Source organism: Mastomys coucha, unplaced genomic scaffold (genome assembly GCF_008632895.1).
Source record: "Mastomys coucha isolate ucsf_1 unplaced genomic scaffold, UCSF_Mcou_1 pScaffold1, whole genome shotgun sequence".
In the NCBI taxonomy this organism is placed as follows: Eukaryota; Metazoa; Chordata; class Mammalia; order Rodentia; family Muridae; genus Mastomys; species Mastomys coucha.
The window spans coordinates 85992468-86013752 of record NW_022196891.1 but is presented as its reverse complement, the minus strand read 5'-3'; the positions used below and the strand labels follow the sequence as shown (position 1 = coordinate 86013752).

Genomic DNA, 21285 nt, shown 5'->3' with positions numbered 1-21285 from the left:
GAATGCATAAATTATCTTTTATTTAAATACATTATCTTATTGGCAATATGCTGGCTATTGAGAAAAGAAATATTGTGGCATATATCTACTGTCGTCTAATCTAGGATTCAATATACACGCACACACACACATTAAACTTCTTGATAAAAAGAAAACAAAACAACTATTTTATGTATTTCAAAGGGTGTGGAGTACTTCCAATTGAACGGAAAGGTAAAATTTAGAGTAATTTTCTATTTGTTGAGACTCTTAATTTAAGCTTATATGGACCTACATATTGCTTTTTTTAAAAAAAGAAGTCACATATAGTGTGGCTTATTCTGGCCAATTTTGTGTATGTGACAGCTTTGATTTTAATGCTAACATCACCTTTCTGAAGACAGTTTAAACCAGTGGTTCTCAACCTGTGAATCAAACGACCCTTTCACATGGGATGCCCACGACTATTAGACATCACAGATATTTTCATTACAATCCACAGCAGTAGCAAAGTTACAAGTATGAAGTAGCAACAAAGTAGCTACAGCATGAAGAACTGTATTCAAGGGTTGCAACCTTAGGAGGGTTCAGAACTGCCCTAAGTGGGAATTGAATCCAGTGTGGGCAGTATTACCAACAGTGTGGTACGGATGGGCTGATACAGGATTAGCTGAAGGGATGGATGTGCAACCAGCACTGATCAATGCTATCAGGCACAGGAGATGGCAAGCATGCCTACAGCATGAAAGGCAGTTGGAAATTCATGGTTTCAGAGTTGTGAGGGTCGGGAGGAAGTTGTCCTAAAAAAAAAAATCAATGTGATTTCCTGACTATCCTTTTCAAACAGAAAAGGGTCACGTCCATCCCACCTCCCATCTATCCCACCTTCCCCATCCATTTAGCAGAGTGCTCAGATGTGGTTTGGGCCAAAACATTCACAAGGCCACAGAGCTGTAGTCAGTCTGGCTAAGAGGTGACCAAAGCACACTGTCACCTAACCAGAGTGTGATATCCCTAACACTGATAAAAACCACAAGGTGTCGACAACATGCTGGCAAGTAGGGCCCTGGGTGTCAGGCTAGCAGGCACAGCAGCTCTGAGAGACATATCTGACCACTATGAACAGTGGCCAGCACTGCTGCTCTCAAAATCTCTCGCAGCCTAAGTTCTTTGCCCTCTGAATTCTTCCCTTATGAAGTCTCTTGTATTAAAGGGTTAAAACACAGAGCACTTTTCAAATCATATATATATATATATATATATATATATATATATATATATGTGTGTGTGTGTGTGTGTATACATATATATGTGTATATGTATGTTTTACACACACATACACAAGAGGGGGTGAAGGGAGAGAAGGAAGGAAGGAGGGAAGAAGAGGGGAAGAAAGGAAGGAGAGAGAGGGAGGAAGGAAGAGGGGAGGGAGAGGGAAAGGGAGGGAGGAAGAGATAGATAGATAGATAGACAGACAGACAGACAGACAGTCAGACAGACAGACAGACAGACAGAAAGAGAGGGTGAAATCGTAGTTGGTGCATATTGTTCCTGTTCATTTTGTGAGGGGGCAGCATCGGGTTTTGAGGGGAGACAAGTGTGTTTGTGCTCATGATCTTGTAGGCATTTTGAGTATGACTTCATAACTCTTACTGCCCCCACTAATGACACCAGACCTTGTAAGGCAAAGCTGCCGGGTATCAAGAAAGGCCTACTACTGCTGTGTGACCCAGGCTTCCCTGCAGCTCTTTCCCTGTTGAGGAGTCAGGCTGCATAATAAATAAAGACAAATAGAAGAGCTGCTTTAGAAATAAGGGCTCTGGGACTGGGGTGATTGCTCAGTGGAGCACATCACAGGCACGCACAAGAGCCTGGGTTTAATTCCCAGATAAAATTGTGGGTATGGTGGCAGATGCTTATGGTCTAGTCCTAGCAGTAAGGATCCTTGGGGCCCACTGACCATCTAGCTAGCTTGCTTGGTGAGCTATAGGCCAATGAAAGACCCAGTCTCAAAAATGAGGTGGATGGCACCTGAGATATGACAACCACAGTCATCCCCTGGTCTTCTCATACAAACACAAGCACCCTAACACACATGAACATCCATGAAACCAACAGCATCCCTGACCGTTTGGCAATGAATCATGGGAAACAGACATAGAAGACAAACACATGGCAGCTGAGGTTGACAGAAGAGCTGTGAAATGGAAAGTGGGAACATCCATAACTCAGGCAAACCAGGATCCAAAGGGTTAACTGCTCATCTACCATTAGACCTGGGTGGTTGGGCAGACTTAAATGGCACACATCAGCAGTTGTGGCATGGAGATATTGAGCTATTGCTTGAAAAATATTTTAATATAATAGGATTTAAATTTTCCCCCTTTCTTTGGATTTTTCAGTTAATATTGGAATTAAATTAAAGCATTAAGTCAACCAGCTTAGTGTAAAGCAAATTATGTCAGGTTTAGCACTGGAAGCTTCGTTATAGCGTATCTATTGACTCAAGCTTATTAACTTGTAAAGCTTCTAGTTTTAGATTATGGTCTATTGATTATCTGCTTTTATTTGCGTTTTAAATGAATAAACAAAAAGGAGCGATCAGGGATTATTCATTATACCTTAAGAGAAAATGTACTTAAGCTAAGCATACTTAGTTAAAAATAAAAACAACTTGCTTTTTTTTTTTTTTTTTTTTTTTTTTGACAGCTCACTGTGGTTTTAACTTTCATAGAGACAGGTTCAAGATGGTTTTCAATTTATATGTTTTTGCTGGACATTTTTTCAAAATAGGAAAAACATTTCACTAAAGACAGAAAGCATGCTATGAATTTGGTGTATTGGGTGCTTAAGCCATTGTTCTAGAATCTATGATTTTTTTTTAAACTTTTTTTTTATCTTTTCAAACATATAAAAATGAATTCCTGTTTTATAAGAAAATGGTAATAATGTTCCCTTGAAATCCTGTGACTGACATGGGGGTGGGGTGGGGCGGGAGGCAACTTTGAGATTCTAGATGCTTAATACAATGAGAGTCCTAGGACAACCACCGGAGCTCAGTCAGGTCTTGGCTTCATCTCTTAGCCCAGTTTCCTGGGGCACTGCATCTCCTTGCTCTGAGTCTGGGCTCTTAAGAGTTCCTAACTTCCTGAGGAACTCCGCGACGCGACGAGTGGCCATGCTGAAAATGCCCTGCACACCTTTGTCACTGGAGAACAGTGTTTTCCCTATGACCTTCCTCCTGGGGGCACTATAGGAATCCTGGGGCTCTGATGAATCAGGACAGCATCTGTTTAACTTGGCTTCATGCTTTGTCCAAAGAAAGGTACCGCCATCGTGTCAAGATCTGGAGGCTTCTGAAGCCTCAGGGGAGTGTTTTACTCATAACTATTTCTTTCCCAGCAGAGGGCTGAGCACCTAAGGGAGAAAGGGGAGGAACAGGAAATGCCCATGTCTTAGACCCCCGTTTTGTAGGAATGATGTTCTAAAAACCCATATACAAATACACAGAAGCCAAGCGCAGAAGGTGTTTGCAGGTAAAATCCCAACGCATCGTATAGTGTCAGTGGGCTTTAAATGTCAACATGCAGGAAATGTACTGGACCTAGGATTGGATGTATTCAACCTAGGGACCACAGGCTGTACAGGCCCTAAGGTGTGCATGTGGCCCAATGTGTTTCCAGGTGATAGTATCATGTCACTGTCTCAGGCTGATTGATTTCATCTAAATTCTCTGCTGAGCTTAAAGCCTAGCGTGAAAAAGACCACTGCAAATCTAAGTGGTTTCCCTGGCATGCACGGCTCCCTTCACTTGCTGTAAAGGGTTCTTGTTGAGAGGGATGCAGGGGCTCTGGGTGCACAGGGATTGGTTCCCCATCCTGCGGGAGTGATGTTCAGTTATCATGGCGACCTCCGCAACTTTGTGAACACATCGTTTATGTGGGTGAAGAGGACGGATGGAGAGGAGCTGAAAAATGGAAGAATTTCCCTTGTCTCGTATCTTTCTTTGATAACCAGGCAGACTACAGAGCATGAAGGATGACGGTTACCCAATTCAAACCAGAGCACGTAGCCACCATCTGGGCATTTTAAAAGTAGGACACATGAAATGCTCAGATGTATCCCCCAACAGGGTGCAATAATACAGCAGTAAAAAGAAAACAGCCGAGAAGCATGCTTCCAGGCCATCGTTCTCAGAAGGGGTAAGGAGTCCCCGGAACATCACGGTCAAGATATTTGGTGCACAGAGGTGCCTGATATCTGATGTGTATGGTATAGAGACACGCCCCATGGAGGACATTCTTCAGCCAAGAAGAGCCTAAGCTTTCTAGAGGGTTGAAGTGCATGCTCACAAATGGACTCTTTAGACCTTATGCACTAACACAGACACGTTCTTTCAGGGAGATTGGCTGCTGGAGCCAGGGCAAACTTTTGAATGGTGAACTTGGCATTCATAGGGCATTTGGCCATGAATGTCTTTCCTTCAAGACCCTTAAAACCCGGATGAAGATTACTAAGTGATTTCAAAGTTTGAAAATTTAAGATTCTTAAAACTATCTTTAAGTAAAGAAAGGAGATGGAATTCCAGTACATTTCCTGCATGTTGACATTTAAAGCCCACTGACACTATACGATACTTTGGGATTTTTTGTTTGTTTGTTTGGGTGGGGGGCAGGAATAGGAGGCAGCCCTGAGAGGAATCCGGGTGGGAACAGGAATAAGTACAATGAACAGTACAATGTGTATTTGCACAAAATTCGCTAAGATTTCATTAAAATATTAGAGAAAATTGTCTTTTTGGATCTGTCTCTGAAGGTACCAGAATTTCTTGTTTCGTAGATCTGCCTACCCCCTGGTTGCTTTATCAGGTAGAAAAAAAACTCGAAACCTTTCTTCTTTTCATGTTCATTTTGGAGAACAGGGGTGCAGGGCAAGGATGGGAGAGAAAGGGAATTTATCTCTATAGGACCTGAAGGTGGATACACACTGTATTTTCTTCTGGCCACAAGTTGAGGCTATATGGATGAATATGCTTACTCTATAAGTCTCGATCAGCTTGGACTAGAGCATCCCTTGTAAATCCTTTCATATTTAGGAGTGTGAGTAGCCACAAGATCAAGCAACTTCTCAGGCTTCTCTCCCATGGATGAGGAGAGGGTCTGTTGGAGGTAACAGAAACAGCATCTCCTGGGGCAAGCCTATCAGAGCCAGAGTGGAGATCTCCAAGGAGACCAGGCTGTTTGAAGAAAGGGTGTGCTCAGGAAACACAAAGAGGGGGTGGATCTTAGGGAAGTCATTTGTGCCAACTCCCACCCCAAAACTCCTATGCCTTCCAATTTAAATACTCTCACCTCTTTTTAACTTCTGGAATCATTTGAACTATAAATTCCCCAAAGATCTCTGACCTCTGTTTTCTTCTTTTTGTCCTTGTCTTCTCTCTCTCTCTTTCTTTCTTTCTTTCTCTCTTTCTTTCTTTCTTCCTTTCTTTCTTTCTTTCTTTCTTCCTTTTCTTTTTCCTTCCTTCCTTTCTTCTTCCTTTCCTCCTCTCCTCCCTCTCTCCCTTCTTTCCTTCCTTCCTTTCCTTTTTTGTCTCTTCTCATGTTCTGTTTGTTTGTTTGTTTTTGGTTTTTCTTCTGTTTTAATTTTATTCCTTGCAAGGCATGACTGGAAGTCAGTCTAACCATTCTATATATCTGCCTATTTTGGAATAAAAATGTAGCATACACTGTTAATTGGACACCTGGGGTTCAAAGAGGGGAAATGCCGAGTTGCTGTCTGAACACTGTGTGCTGACAACACAGTGACCACACTCTACTTCACAGGATTTAAAAGCCAGCCTCCTCAACCCCTTCACACCTCCCTCCCTCGCTTCGCTCTTGACCGTCTGTGAGACTAATATAATTTTTTAAGTGATTTATTTCCAACAGATGTGATCCTCTGCACAATGTCCCCTAACAATTTTTAATTTCTGAATATAATAAGCATCCATTCTACTAATAAATAATTATCACTCTGCTAAGGACAAATGCCAAGGCTTACAGCATGATGGCCAGGTCGCCCAGTGCTGAAAGGACAAGGTGAATCTCCTGAGGCTCCTACTATGTTGAAGCCAAAAGTGCTAATTACAGCATTTCTAAAACATGATAGGCCACGAAGGAAGAGAATTAGCCACAGTTTAATGCACACGGTGATTTAGAAAGCTACTCTCATCCATCCATTTATTTATTTGTTTGTGTGTATGTATGTATTCATGGTATGTGTGTGTGTGTGTGTGTGTGTGTGTGTTTTCATGGTGTGTGTGTGCTCATGTGTGCCTGTGCATACGGAGGCCTGAGGTCAACTTTGGGTTTTTGAGAAAGGTGGATTACTGGCTTGGGGTACTCTCTCTAGGCTGGGCTGTCTGGAAAAATCTTGTCTCCATTCCTCAGGGCTTTGATCATGAATACACAAGACCATGCTCAGTATTTTTACGTGGGTTCTGAGGGATGGATCTTGGGTCCTCCTGCTTACTGACTGAGCCACCTCCCTAGACCCAGAAAGCTACTTTTATGAATCTCTGTGGCTTCTTGTAGATCAGAGGCAACATAAGATCAGGCAAGAGACACAGCAATGCAGGTCCTGGGATAGGGGCTTACCTGTCAACAGAGGCTAGTTTATTATGCCTTTCACCTGATTATTCCAGGGGCACTTCTAGAATCTCCAGGACAAATACTGGGTTTGGGCCTTCAGTACTTTTGAGGGCTTTCTGCTCTTTGTTGAAGGTCTAGTAAGTTGGAGCCAGGCATTGTCAGAAGTCAATGTTAAGGTTACAGGCATACCTCGTGATGTTCAGGTTGTCATTGAACACTTCACTAGACAAAGTAAGCTGCCCTTAGACCACTATAAACTCCAGGAGATATTCCCAGTGAGTTTTGTATTTCAAGTTGAGTCTCTGAGAAGTTTCCTGAAGTTTCCCATTGACTAGCCTTTCTTGGCTGGCTTTGTCTTCCCTTTTCCTGGTGTCATCTGGGGTCACTGTCACAAAGCCATTCTGTTATGAATGAGAGCTAACATACTTTGTTAAAGGGATACAGTTTCTGGGATATGCTGTTGTGGAATAAAGAGGCAATGAGGAAAAAAAAAAGTCATTTTGAAATAGGGTAATGCTATTTATTCCAGGTTGGACTGAAACTCTACATAGCCCAGGCTACCCTAGAACCCAATATTCTTCTGACTTAGCCTTTAGAAGGCTGGGATTATAAGTATGTGATCCTCTGCCATTTTTGTAATTTATTATTATTTTTTTTAAATTTAATTGTGGGCCAGTCAGTCTAGATATGGCACAGGTAGAAACAGGTTTGTTTTTTTTTTTTTGTTTTTGTTTTTTCAGTTCTTGCTAATGACTGTTCACTGAGCTTGACCAAGTACCACTACCTTACTGCTTCACCCTGTGTGGTCGGCTTCATAGCCAGGCTCTAAGCCTTGCTTGCTAACCTCAGACACTTAGCTCTAGTTGCTGACCACCTCCCAGGGCAGACTCATCTGAGAGGATTATTTAGATGCATTTTTAAAAGTCTTTAGTTTACTATCAACCGGGCAAGTGGGGACCCATTGTAAAAAACGGCACCTCTTGTCATCTAGAAATACAAAGTTGCCATCAGATGTTTGAAAGTATCAGATATTTGAAAGTAGAGCTGCTGCTGCCTCTGATGGAATCAAGATCCTGTTTGCTATACCTCTTTTCCTTCCTTCCTTTCTTCCTTCCTTCTCTCTCTCTCTCTCTTCCTGTCTGTCTGTCTGTCTGTCTGTCTGTCTGTCTGTCTGTCTCTCTCTCTCTCTCTCTCTCCCTCTCTCTCCCCCTTTCCTGTCTTTCTTTCTTTCTTTCTTTCTTTCTTTCTTTCTTTCTTTTCTTTATTTTCTGAATCTAGTATACAGTCTTAGGCACGGGACTCTGAACCTTCCTGGCCCAAGCGATTTCTAATGCACTCAATATTTTATACATCATTTACTATATTCGTTCCAAGCAATGAATCATATCAAACCATGTGGAATCTGACTTCTGTGGTTTCCATCGATATTTAGTTTTTCAAAAACAACATCTTGTTCCTTCAGGCAACAGCTCAAGAGGTAATCCAAAGCAGTGCAGAACACTGACTGACTGACAGTCATAGCCGCAGCTCAGTCATAACCCTGTCGTTCGCTGTGTGGCCTTGCACACATTATGTGGCATCTCTGAGCTTCTCTCCCCTCACTAATAATTACAGATGCTGACACTCCATGGGGTGGAGGGGAGGGGTAAGATGAAATGTCATTTTGTGAAGTGCTCATGTACTTAACTTAGACAGTTTTTGGCTTACAGATTGAAATTGGAAAACAAAGATGATTCAGCTATGAATATATAGACTTCCTTCTGGGATAAAATAATAAGACATTAGGGAGGGTTTTTCATTGTTGTTGTTTTGTTTTAATCTCTAGAATATAATAGTAGTTTGAGTGTGAACCAGAAATAAAAGACAAGCTACTTCTTTTTTTTTTCTTCTTTTTTTTTTTGAGACAGGGTTTCTCTGTGTAGCCCTGGCTGTCCTGGAACTCACCCTGTAGACCAGGCTGGCCTTAAACTTAGAAATCTGCCTGCCTCTGCCTTCCAAGTGCTGGGATTAAAGGCGTGTGCCACCACTGCCCAGCTGATAAGCTACTTCTTAATGTATTGGATTTTAGCCATTCATTAATTCATGATTCATTAACAAGTGTCTTTGTAAAGGTGGTATTTCCCTAGGTGTTGGAAAGCAGAGGTAGGGGGCTGTGGGGGGGGGCATAGAGAATATCCCCCCTCGCCCCCCAGCAAAGGCTCACACTCAGCTCTGGGAGACAAACAGGAAACAGGATGGAAAAATAAAACATGTCAACAGATGAAGCTGGGTGCTCTGGAGAAAATGAAAGTTGGGGCCGGAGAGTTGGCACAGTTGTGAAAGTACCTGCATGGGCAGAATCTTGGGGACCTGAGTTGGATAACCAGCACCCACATAAAAGCACCTGCAACCTCAGCACTCAGGGTTGAGGTAGAGAGGAGCAGATCTGTGGAGCTCACAGGCTGGACAGGCTAGTCTTCAGTGAGCTCCAGGCTGCCAAGAGACGGAGTAAAACAGTTAAGTTCTAAGGCAGAGGCACATCTCCGTGGGTTCCAGGTCAGGCATACACAGTGAGACCCTGCCTCAAATATTGTTTTAAAAAAAAAGGTGGATAGCAACTGACTAAGACATTCAATATCAATGCATGGACTACACACACACACACACACACACACACACACATCCATCCCTGTGCATCTAGATAGCCATACAAACACCTATGCCAGGAAAGCTCGGCAGACAGAGTTTCTGAAGGAAAGGGCAGAAGAGAGGCTATGTGGGCTAGATCTGGCCTTGCGGAGGGTGGTGTTTTAGTTAGAAAAGTATAGGAGCGGCAGTTAGACAGCTTAGTGGGTAACAGTGCTTAGTGTGGAAGTCTCCTGGCTGGAGTTTGATCCCTGGAACTCACATAGTTGGAGAGAAAAATCAAATACATAGAGCTGTCCTCTGATCGCGTGCGCGCGTGCCAACACACACATGCACACAGGTCCTAAGAAACAAAAACTTGAAACAAGTACAGCAGGCAGCCATGAGCATACCTAGGTAAAGAACACTCCCGTCACTCTCCCTGCCCTTGACTCGGTGAGGAGGCAGTTACTTAAGACCCCTCATGAATATTAATATCATGCAAATGAAGCACTCTTTGTTTCCTGGTGGTTCCTTTTCCTTCCTTTTTTTTCCCCTTTTTAGTTTAAAGGTAAATTAAACACCAAACCTTTCCCTTTGCGGGAATGGAGGGCAAAACAAACAAACAAACAAACAAACAAAAGAGCTTACAGAAACAGGAATTAAAAGCGCCCCCCCACCCCATACACACCTTACTGTACTAAGGTTTTCTCCTGAAAGTTTAATTTAACAGATCATATTTCAAGGATTTTTTTTTTGTCTAATAAACATGAAAATATTGGAGGAATTGAAGTCTTAGTCAGGTCTTTACTGTGATTCTTAACGGCATGAGAATAGACTGCTTTTTAAATACCGTGTGTTCTAGTTGACAGGACTGCTTCCTTCAGAATCACTGAAAACTGACACTCTGAATAGGAGTTACTGATGAGGAGGGGAGTGGAGTCCTGTCCCTGCTGGCCAACAGCAGATGAACTCAGCAAGGCCCACAGGCAGGCGTTCTTGGCTGGGAACTGGTCAGTCCTCTGGCCTGCTGCACCTTTCCTATCTGTGCCGGGAGGGCGGGAGGGCAGAAGGCTGCAGGGTAAGACACACACGTTGACTCACAATGAGCTTCAGAGCTTGCTTTCAAAAACACTGAGGATGGGCGAGAGAGAGTTCGAAGAAAGCTCTAGATAGGGCGCTTCTGAGAAACTTCCAGCGGGTTCTGCGTACTTGACATTACAGTTAGTTTTCAAAAATACTCTCCATCTTTCCGATTGAGTTCTTTGTATGCTGGCTCGGCTGCTGTTATGGTTATGTATTTCTGACAGTGTTCTTAATGACACGCTAACAGATTGTAAAACACGCTGCTGGCATTTACTTGTTTTTTTATATTTTTAAAACAATGTCCTTCATGTAACAGTAGTTAAGCGCGGCAGAAGGACATCATTAGAGCCATGGTTAAACTGTAATTTACACCATTAGGAAGGCAGGAGCAATTTTTATTGCCTGGCAATTTTCTTGCTGAAATATTTGGACCATATGGCTCAATTTGTGTAATAACCTTAATTTCTGCACCCTTCAGGTCTGCCTCCATCTCCCATGGAATGGTAAAGTGCGCTTTAACAGAAAACGCAACTGTCTATACTTAGAGAGTGGAGATTAATAACATGTCACGTCCTGTTTTTGGTGAAGGAATTCGAGCAGCGGCCAGATGGTATCTCTACAAATAACTGTCAGGGGTCTTGATCTAATCAATACAATGTATTAATACATCTCCCTTTGCTGTTCCTCTAGGGGCTGGCACGGAACATCTGGAAGGGGTGGGGGGGCGCGCAGAGGAGAAAGCCGATTCTTTTCAGAATCAAACTGAGCCCAATTAATTTTTCATGTATCCTTGATAACTGTTTCATAATGAGCTATGCGTCTTGACGGATTTGGGGTTGGCAGAGCCGACTGCCCCGGCTTTCTATCCCCATTCAGTCCACTTATAGAAACCAACCCATTAATCAAGCTATCTGGCATAAAACCTGAATCTCAGCTCAGCAAGAGATCAATAATATCATAAAAAACCCCACAGAACTATCCACTAATGGGCATAGGTATCCAGCCATGACTTCAGTAATTGCTTGAGCAAAAATAAAACTCTGGGTCACAATCAGCGAATAGGAACTTATATGATAAAATTCATTACTTGTGTCTTGTCAAAAGGCAACATTTACATCTGTTAAAAATATACTGTCATTTTACTGGATAGTCTAGACCATTATCTTTTAGGGTTAGACAATGTTCCCCTTAGAACGGATTAAAATTCTCTGATTTGGTAATGTGAATATTTAATAATCTAAGGACCATATAAAATGTTTTAAAAATGAGTTATTATACTTCTTTTAAATTCAGGGCACCTATGGGGCTTCTCCAACACACTCTTTAGCTTGGCTGTGTAGGACACATTGCTTATAGATGTGATATTATGTCATCAGATCTCTCTCCTTTGGTTGGTTTAGTGGTAACATTTACAGTTTAATCTATAAATCCTATCACTTCCCCAAGTGGGATGGTTTCATTCTGAACCTTCTGTCTTTTACCAGATTCAAGCCAGTTCTCAGAACTCTCTGGACTTGAGAGTGGGGGTTGAGGTGGAGGGGGCACTACAATGACTATGTTTAGGGAAAAAAACTCAGAACAAGTTAGGGAGATGGAGGTAACCTATTATTTGTGTGGTTGAAACATTCTCTATTGGCTCTTAGACAACAAGTCAAAAACTATTCTAACCCTGGGAGAGCCTAAGGCATTCATTAGAGAAAAAAAAAAGTGGAAAATACTGCCAAAAGGTCGTGATCCATTGGCAGGTCATGTGACTGAATCTTGCCTAGGTAACAGGCCTCAAGAATTACAGATGGGCTGAAGGGTGAAGTACCATCTATCTCTGGTGATAGTGGGACGCAGAGTCATGATGCTTATTTGTCCTGTCTATGGCTTGTAGACTGTAGGATGGGTGTGTGTGTCAGGGGGAGGTTGGAGTCAGGACCCCCCCTTAGTGCTCTAAGGTATTCACGCTCACAGACAGTGCCCTGGCAGGCCCGGTGAGTCCTTAGTATAAGGTTCCTTGCCTTTTGTCCTTCTCCAGCTCTGCCAGGCAGTCCAGAGGAATAAACTCTCCCTTTGTATCCATTATAGTTTCTATAGATTCTCAGATTCTCAGAAGAAATGCCACCAATAGCTAATTAATGGATGACCAAGTAGGTCTTGGTCATGATCATCAGATTAGACCTGATGTTTTCAGTCCTAAATTGCAAATAGCGTGCAATTTTCATATATTCATGAGGTTTCAAAGAAGCCGTTGCCCAGATTCTCAACTTTCTTTTTGTTTGTTGATGTCTGGTTGGTGTACATAAGTAGAAAGCACTCTAGTTGGAGCAAATTCATAGCGGGATTCAACATTGCCAGACTAGAAAGCCACTGAAAGATGTAAATTCCACAACAACACCTGAAATCTCTGATTCACGTTGTCTGGCTTCTAGAATTTTCAATCAGTGGAGTGTCATTATCAGATAATTAATTTATGCAAACTTAAACCCTCTAAGGCACAGGAAGAAGATATTTCCTCTGCTCTTCTCCGAGCTCCTAGGACCGAGGATGCTAGCGGCTTCTGCTTTATAATAGCCAAGTTTAAAAGAAAGCTTCCAAGATGTCTCACCTTATAAAATGATAAGGAGTTCAAAAGATTCATTTGCAAGCCCGTCACATACCATTCACAGGTGGTGGGTGCGGGTCATTGCGTTTAGATTAAAAAGGAAATGTCTCTCCCTCCATGAGAGGTCAGCAGCTTGTGTAAGGCGAAATCTTTTCACTGTTCGGTATGATTAGAATATTCCAGTAGTGGTTCCAGTAATTTAGAAATCACAGTATTGTTGTAATATTTTTCTAGGCTTCAGGAGCTCACAATTGTTTGGCCCAATCAAATCTGGGAACACTGGAGAAGTTATCACCCATCAATGTAATTACTTTCAAGTTGAAATAATTACTCTATCAATGTTAATGGTCTTTCAACTTCAATAAAGCACTCACCTGCCGATAATCACGGCTAACCTCTTGCTCCACTGCAATTCCCTCTCTATTTAGTGGGTTATATTACGGCCGTTACAATGGTCACTTGTCCAGAACAGCTGCTGACTTTCGCTTTGATCGGCTGTGAACCATAAAGAATTGGTCATCTGTGTATGATATCCCCTCACCCATCAGCCCTTGCAGAGCCAAGGAGGTGACTGCAGGGCTGTAATGGGGTTCTTTAGGGGCAGCCATCTTGTCTCAGGTAGTGGCCACTTTCCACTGGTGACAAGAGCAGGATAGTTCAATTAACTTCTGCCCTTCACTGTCATTTACAGCTTGCTGTCTCTGCTAACTGGCGTGTGTCCTGAATTTATGACGTTGGCCCATTGCCGTGTTCATTTTAGATTATCATGTGTTGTAGACAAGGCTTATTGGGGGTTCTTGGGTGCCTGAGTGAAGTGCCTTTGTAATTGAGTTAAAAGCCAGAAAGAAGCACCATACTTGGGCCAATGGCCTCTGAGTGCCCCCATCCACTGTCCTCTAGGCCCCAAGAGCCTGCTCTCTGACAATGGTGATGCCAGTTTGTGTGATTTGGAGAGTCAGTGTCGGGGGAGGAGTTGGGGGCTAGACCTGTTAATACGGGGCTGAGATCTAAAGGAGGGACAGGGCCCTTTGAGTGACACCACGGCAGGTGAACAGAGTGACATGGGCAGCGGAGGTCTTGGGGCAGGCTTCGACTATGGCAGGGAAGACAAACATACACGCATACACAAAGGGAGATGCAGAAAGCAACACATTCTTGCTTAGCAACTTATAAAAGAGACCCTACCAAATCTGGTACTCAGGGACTTACCTGAAATTTGTAAACTCAGGATTTTGTTGCAAAGTGGCAGCAAATATAAAACAAGGATTTATTATGTAAGGCCAATCAGTTTAGCTGTTCTTTGTGAAGCACCCTTTTAGCTGCATTTGCTGACTTATTTCAGCATTGCAGATTGTAGGACATCTAAAGTCTCAATTTCCACCACGTTGCTGGCCATTGACAGTGCTTTACACATCAAGTGCAGTAATGGGTTAGCTAATGTGATAGCTCTGTGAGATACAGGATAGTTTAGTTTGAACTTTGAGTGTATGAAGGATGATGTGTAAGGGCAAGGCTGTCCTAGGAGGAAGAAATAACGAGGGTGGAGATGCTATATGGCCTTTAAGAAGGATTCAGGACACAGTTTGGAGGATTTCAGGGAGGATCAGATATGGCAGTAAGGAAGAGGGAAGGTCTCGAGATGACCTGGCTTGATTGAGTAGCCAGAGGGATGATAAGGCAATTATATAACAGAGTGTGAAACATATTTGTTGTGGGGAATCGTGTGCTTAGCTGGCTGTGGTGATGAGTGCCTATAAATCCCAGCGCTGTAAAGACAGGCTGTTCTAGGCCAACCTGGGCTACAAAGCAAATTAAATAAGTGGCGATGAAATCTACTGGAACCATAAATCTTAAAGAATCAGCCTTTTGTCTCCTCTCCTCAGAAGGTCTGTGTATGGTAAGCTACATAAAAAGATATCTAAGCTTGGACCGGTGACATGGCTATGCAGGCAAGGGTGTTTGCCCACAAACTCTGTGGCCCGAGCTGGATCTTTTTGGTCTACAAGATGGAAGGGGGGAACTGACTCTAGCCAACTGTCCTCTGACTTCCATATGCACACTGTGGCATGCACATACATGTACACAAAAGTAAATCATGCTTGTGCTTTTGAAAGCATGTCTGGGCTCATGAAAAGCCAATCATAAAGGGGAATTTTAGCTTGTGAGATCACTGGCTATTTCCTTTCTCCCTAAAGGCAGGCATAGAGTGATTATTCCCCCCAACTCTGTGAAGGCATATGAGGGATAAATATCTCAGAGAACTACTTGGAGGAATTGAGAATCCCAAGAAAGAAGTGATTGACACTCTATTCTTGGTGTGGGGCTTCCTATGGAAAAAGAAGAGATTCTTGGGGTATTTCAGATTCTTGGTGTGGGGCTTCCTATGGAAAAAGAAGAGATTCTTGGGGTATTTCAGATCTAACCACATGGGTGGAAAAGGGGCTCTGTAGGTTCTTAATGCAATCCTAGGATTTGATGATCATGACCCAACACAAGCTGACAAGTGCTTCTTATTCAATGAGCTCCGAAGCTGAGGTGCAATTGGGTGTCGGCTCAGAGAGCTGGTGACAGACACTCATAGGAAAGGTTACCATTGACAATACATACTTCCATCATTTGGTGAGACAAATGTGCTGCAGGCCTCAAGGATGCTAAGAAAGTAACATCAGTGTGACAGGTTGGGAAGTTGGCTGGGGTTGGGGGTGGGGACAAAAGAGAAGCTGTGGGTTTGACTGCTAGGAGAGTGACAGAAAGGGATACAAAAAGCAGCAGCAGCAGCAACAACAACAACAATAACAACCAACCACGTCACAAGGCTGGCCTTCATCAGAGGAGTATGGGCACGGGAGCTCCGTGGGCTCCTGTACATAACCTGCAGCCACAATTCCCACGAGGCACCTGCATGTCAGTGGCAATGGAAGACGAATGAGAAGATAATCATCTGCTCATTCTGACATCATTCATCTCCCTTTTCTTCTTCGTCCTCCCTCCCTCTCTCCCATTCTCCCTCCTCCTTTCCTCCTCTTCTTCCCGCCCTTTCCCATGATTCTGAGATCAGTGAAAGAACAGAAAAATAAACAAGGAAGAGTCACATGATCATGATGTCTTCCCTTTAAACCAGTGGCTTTAGGTGATATGGTTGGTGCTTATCAGTGAAGAATGAGTCAACAATGAATTGTGGGACCCACCTTTGGCATTGTTGATGAATAGGAAAGGGAGTCTTAGTGGAGCTAAGTGGTCAGAATGGAATGCCAGGAGCCACACAAAGCTTTTTTCAGGGGAGTACGGGAAGGGAGATCATGTGAGGCTAGTGAACAAGAACACAACATCAAGTCAAGCATGCCCTGATAATGAGACTTCATTGTTTTGTATGATGCTAGCCTGTACATGCTCTGCATTCTTCATGTAATAGAAAGAATGACCTAGTTACACTATAAAATGTGAAAAATCTCTCTATTGGACAGACATGCTAGGGAGGCTAGATGGAGATGCGAAGTGTTTTCCTTACCATTGTCTGTAACCTGAGAGATCCTTCTAGAATTAAGCCATCTTACAGAATATTCCTGCCACCCGATAGATGGGTCTGCAGAAGAAAGGCTGAGAAATGCCACACGGTCGCAGCTACAACCAATGCAAGATCATGCGTAAGAAGTCATAATATTTTACATTATAATAAGCCAAAACGAAAATGGGATTAGAATTGAGTCCATCAATTCACTCACAAACCTTTCATAATAGGGCAATTATGAAGTATCTCATAATGTGTTTTGGCTACAAATCTGTTTAATGGTAAGGAGATCTGGGCCAAGCACATGAGGAAATTTTAAATGCCTCCTCCTTGACATTGGGAAAGGGAGTTTGGCAACCAGAGTGTAGAGACTAGTGTTGTAATTCTGGATTTTATGCCCAGATGAGAAGCCAACTCTTAGTGACCCAAATCGCTTGCTCATCTCATCGGCTCCTTATGCCTTGATTCTACATATGGAGCGAGATACCATCAGGGCACTGGGCAAAGGTATGCTTTGGGCTCAGTTTTCTATAATCTGTAGGCCAAGCAGGGACATGCTTAGAGCACTGGCTTGTAGGTAAAACCCCTTTGCCTTTAAAACCCAAGTTATTTCTGCCAGTGCAGTGACAGGCGCCAATGTGGTGGCAGGTGCCAGTAAGCAAAAGCAAACAGACCTGAGTGGTGGTGGCAGCCTCGCCAGCCTCGCCAGGAGTGTTCCTGCAAGTAGCACCATGGAACTCTTGCATGCCAAGAGAGGCTAAATTCAGCCTCTCTTCTGACACTGCACCATCCATCACAGAGCTAATGGGGGAAGCGAGTTTAAGGATTTGTAAGCGAAGCCTGTTTTCAGTAAGGAAGTCAACAAAGATCTGAAGACACCCTTTGAGTCTTCAGAAAGACCAACTTCGACTCAAAGAGAGGCAGCTTTTTGCGATGTTGGGAGAGAAATTAGAGATGCTTTAGTTAAAAGCCACAGAGTCCCCACGTCTCCTCTCCTGCTGCCTCTGCTGCTTCTGTTCCTCCTGCCAAGAGATCTCGTCTTCACCCCCACTGAGGGCCCCTGCTGCCTGTTCTCCATCCACTGCCACCTACAGCAGGATTCATGGCTCCACCACACCTGCTTCGTGTGGCTCTCTCAGCAACCTCCACCTGCTTCTAAACAACTCTGGGGGGACCCGGGCAAGCTAGGGATGGGTTTACACCATGGGGGGTGATACTTTGGGGGTCCCTTGAGTCTATATGAGACCACAATAATCGAGGGACCAAATGAGTGACATTTGGAATGTCTTTCCCAAGTCTAGGTTGGTTTACCTTTCTAACTGCATGTTTGCACTCTGTGCCTCACTTAGAGGAAACACCACTTCTTCTTTGCTGGGGAAAATTTTAGCCCGAGCAAGTAAATCCAGGAAGGGTCTTGGAGCAACCTTTAAAAGGGAGCCCTCTACGCTGATACAGAAGACACCCAGTAGTGAGGGGCTTGGAAACCTCGGAGCCCAGTTAATCGCTTGTGTCTCCCATTTGATCACCCACCTTCCTACCCAATGGCAGCTTGGCTCAATCTCTAATAGGCCCCAACACTGAGTACTGGTAAGGAACATAGTTTTCAGTGACTGTTTATCCAACATGATGAAATCTGCTTGACCCTAATTGTTGCAGCGATATAGGGAGGTCATGTCATTCAGAAAACAAACAAATAAAAAAATAGGCTTAAATTTTAGAAGAAGGTATTTGGCTATATGGTGTGATGGTTAGTGTTTTTGTTAACTTGACACAAACCAGGGTGATCTGGGAAGATGAACTTCCACTGAGGCAATGCCTCCTCCACCAGACTGTCCTGTAGGTAAGTCAATTGGTCACTCCCTGGCAGTCATAGTGGGAGGAGCCACTCCAGAGCAGCAGGCTGGTCCTGGGGTGTATAAGAAAGCAGGGGGAGCGAGCCACAGAGAGAGCAAGCTGGTAAGAACATTCCTCTGAGGTTTCTCCTTCAGTTCTGGCCTCCATGTTCCTGCCTTGAGTTTCTGGGTTGACTTCTTTTCATGATAGACTCTGACCAGGATGCATACTACAAATAAGACCTTTCCTCCACAAGTGGCCTTTGTTCAATGTCTCCGTCTCTCTCTGTCTCTCTGTCTCTCTGTCTCTCTGTCTCTCTGTCTCTCTCTCTCTCTCTCTCTCTGTCTCTCTCTCTCTCTCTCTCTCACACACACACACACACACACACACACACACACACACATGATATACATGATTAAACACAGCCTCTACATTGGGAGTGTAGGAGGGGATGAGAGTCATAGACTACAGTCTATTTTCCTGATGATATCATTCAGAATATCAGCCCATGTGAGCTCACGGTGACTGAGCCCTGGGGATTTGGCCTGGTGACCAGAATGTCTGAATCCTATCTTTATGGAAGATGGCCTTGGTTGCTTGAACAAGTCAGATGGAGCTTTCTGGATGAATCTAACCAAATCTCTGGGGAGTCTTGCTCTCAGGGTCGTTGATCTGGAATGTTGGAAGGCCACTTGGGATGAATACTCATGTTCAAAAATAATGTATAGGAATATTATAATTCCCTGATTACTCTGTCTAGTCTCTTCAGCATCATATAGACTAATAGGTTTTAGAAAAACAGAAAAGTGCTGCATGATGGGACTGTCAGGATGGGGATGTGGAAACCAACGACAGGAAGCACTCCATGTATAGATTCCAGCCTCAGGCCATTGGCTGGCTGCTCTTCCAGGAACATGTGAGCAATGTATAAATAGAACCCAGCAGAACAAACAAGGGACAGAGTTCTCGCATCCATCAGATCCTTAAATCATGTTTTATAATAAAACCACATAAGCAATGACTCATGGTGTTCTCCCCAAGGAATTTCATTAGACCTGGTAAGAACATATGATTAGCCGTATACTCTTGGAAGTTATATGTTGAAAGAACAAAGGAATGGCTATTGTTACTGGTACCTTTGATGAAAATGTATTTACCATGGTGTTTCAGTATTTTAACCAAAATTACTTTACGGGTGGAAGATTAGAGTACAAGTTCTAAGAATACAGTTTATAAAAGTAACATTTCCCTGCAGATCACATGATCAGCTGAAATGATGGTTTCTCCATGAGACAGTGACTACTACTACTGCTTATAAAGAAGGATCTGGAAATTAAATGGAGAAATGCTGATAGAAAAAGAATGCCAAAAAGGAGAACAAAATATATCCACTGTGAAATAAGATGAGGAAGTTTGAGTTGAGGTCTTCTCTCTTGTATTGCTTATTGTCAGGTTGTACGAGAAAAATACGGATGGCGGAAAATGTTTTACTTTACCATCCACTCACAAAAGTTCTTTTGGAATTACATCACAACACACTAACCTGGTGCTATTTCTCCATCTGATAAACATGAACTTCTTAACTTTCATATAAATTGAGCTTCCATAGGCTTAAAGCACAGGCTAATGGCTTTAATTTTAAAAACTAACATTCAGTGCAACCTTGACATCTCCTTATCTGCAAGGGTTGGTCAATGTTGTCTCAGAATATTTTGGAAACCATGAACATTCACCTCCTAGAGCCTAACGTTTCATTTTTCTCCACACAGGCTCTCCAGCTCGAGTGCTTCTGGTTGACTTTGGGGAATCTCCTGGGCAAAGCTTTCCGTGTGATACCTGTTCTTTGACTGTGACTCATGATTGGCAAGTGGTGGGGTGTGGAATCTAAATCTCAGGGCAATGGGCACTATAGGTTTTCTTATATTTTTTTTCGTATAATTCTCATCTCTACAATATTATACAAAAGTTTCTGCGACAAAGCCCATCACAGTTCTGCATCTCTCATAGAATAAAAGTATTTTACATAAAGAAAATGCTCAGGAAATACTAGGTGAACTAATGAAATTATTTTATACATCAAGGGTAAATTATTTTATGCTCAGGAAAGAATAATCAGTACCCTGTTAGAATACACGTGTCTTTTCTAGCACATGGACTGTTGTCGCCCCCTCTCTGTGTGCATATAAACACACACACATGTGTGTAAGATAAGTTCTTTGACATACTAGAAAATTACATGTTCTTATCTTGATATCATTTCTATGCAATGTTGAGGGACATCCTGAATTATTCCCATTGAGTGGGTTTGTAAAGGTAATCAGCCACAGAGATTCATTTGTTTGCTTATAGTAATACAACTCAGCGGTGGTCTGCCGACTGGTCCCCAAATACTCCTCACACTCAATTTATTATCTTATCCCTAGGACCATATTGCTGTTTTTCACATATGAAAATTCATATACTTATGCTCTAAGTGAGGAGAGTGACAAGCAGATAAGGAAATGAATTATAACCTGTTAACCAGATCATCTGAGGGCTTGTTATGGATTCTAAGTTCTTACCGTCACTGTGAAAGCATGCACAGTTGAAATACCAGGTGCTGCCGCTGCCGCTGCCGCATCTGGTCTTTCTTGGTAGATCACATGGTACTGGGAGATAAGGCCATTGGGGGCCCCTGGCTCTGTCCAGTTTAGCAGGGCTGAATGAGCACTGGTGGCTTGAACCCATGGTGCTGGGAGGTCTTGAGGTGGGGCTTCCAGCGTCTGTACTGATGACCACGGGCTGTCCACTCCACCCTTGGAGTTCCAGGCCCTGACTTGGTACTCATACAGTGTAAAAGGCCGCAGTGTATCAGTATCATCGGTGAACCCAAGGGCTCCTTCTGACCAGACAAAGAGCAGAGACTCCACTTTAGTGTCAGTGGGACGCCTGCAAAAGAACCAAGCCAGCAGTCAGACACCCAGACACTTCAAACAGCTTGACAGAGAGATGGGGGGTGGGCAGGGAGGGAAAGGAGGGAGGAGGAGAGGGAGAGGGAGGGAGAGAGAGAGAGGGAG

The 21285-nt window shown here is 43.3% G+C and overlaps 1 protein-coding gene across 1 annotated transcript in view; it reads right to left on the bottom strand.

Moving 5' to 3' along the window:
- Positions 1 to 21285, bottom strand: part of Ush2a (usherin) — a 689504-nt gene that overhangs the window by 72050 nt on the left and 596169 nt on the right. Inside the window, 1 exon segment of the mRNA XM_031338301.1 lies at positions 20791 to 21157. Coding sequence (XP_031194161.1) covers positions 20791 to 21157 — 367 coding nt within the window.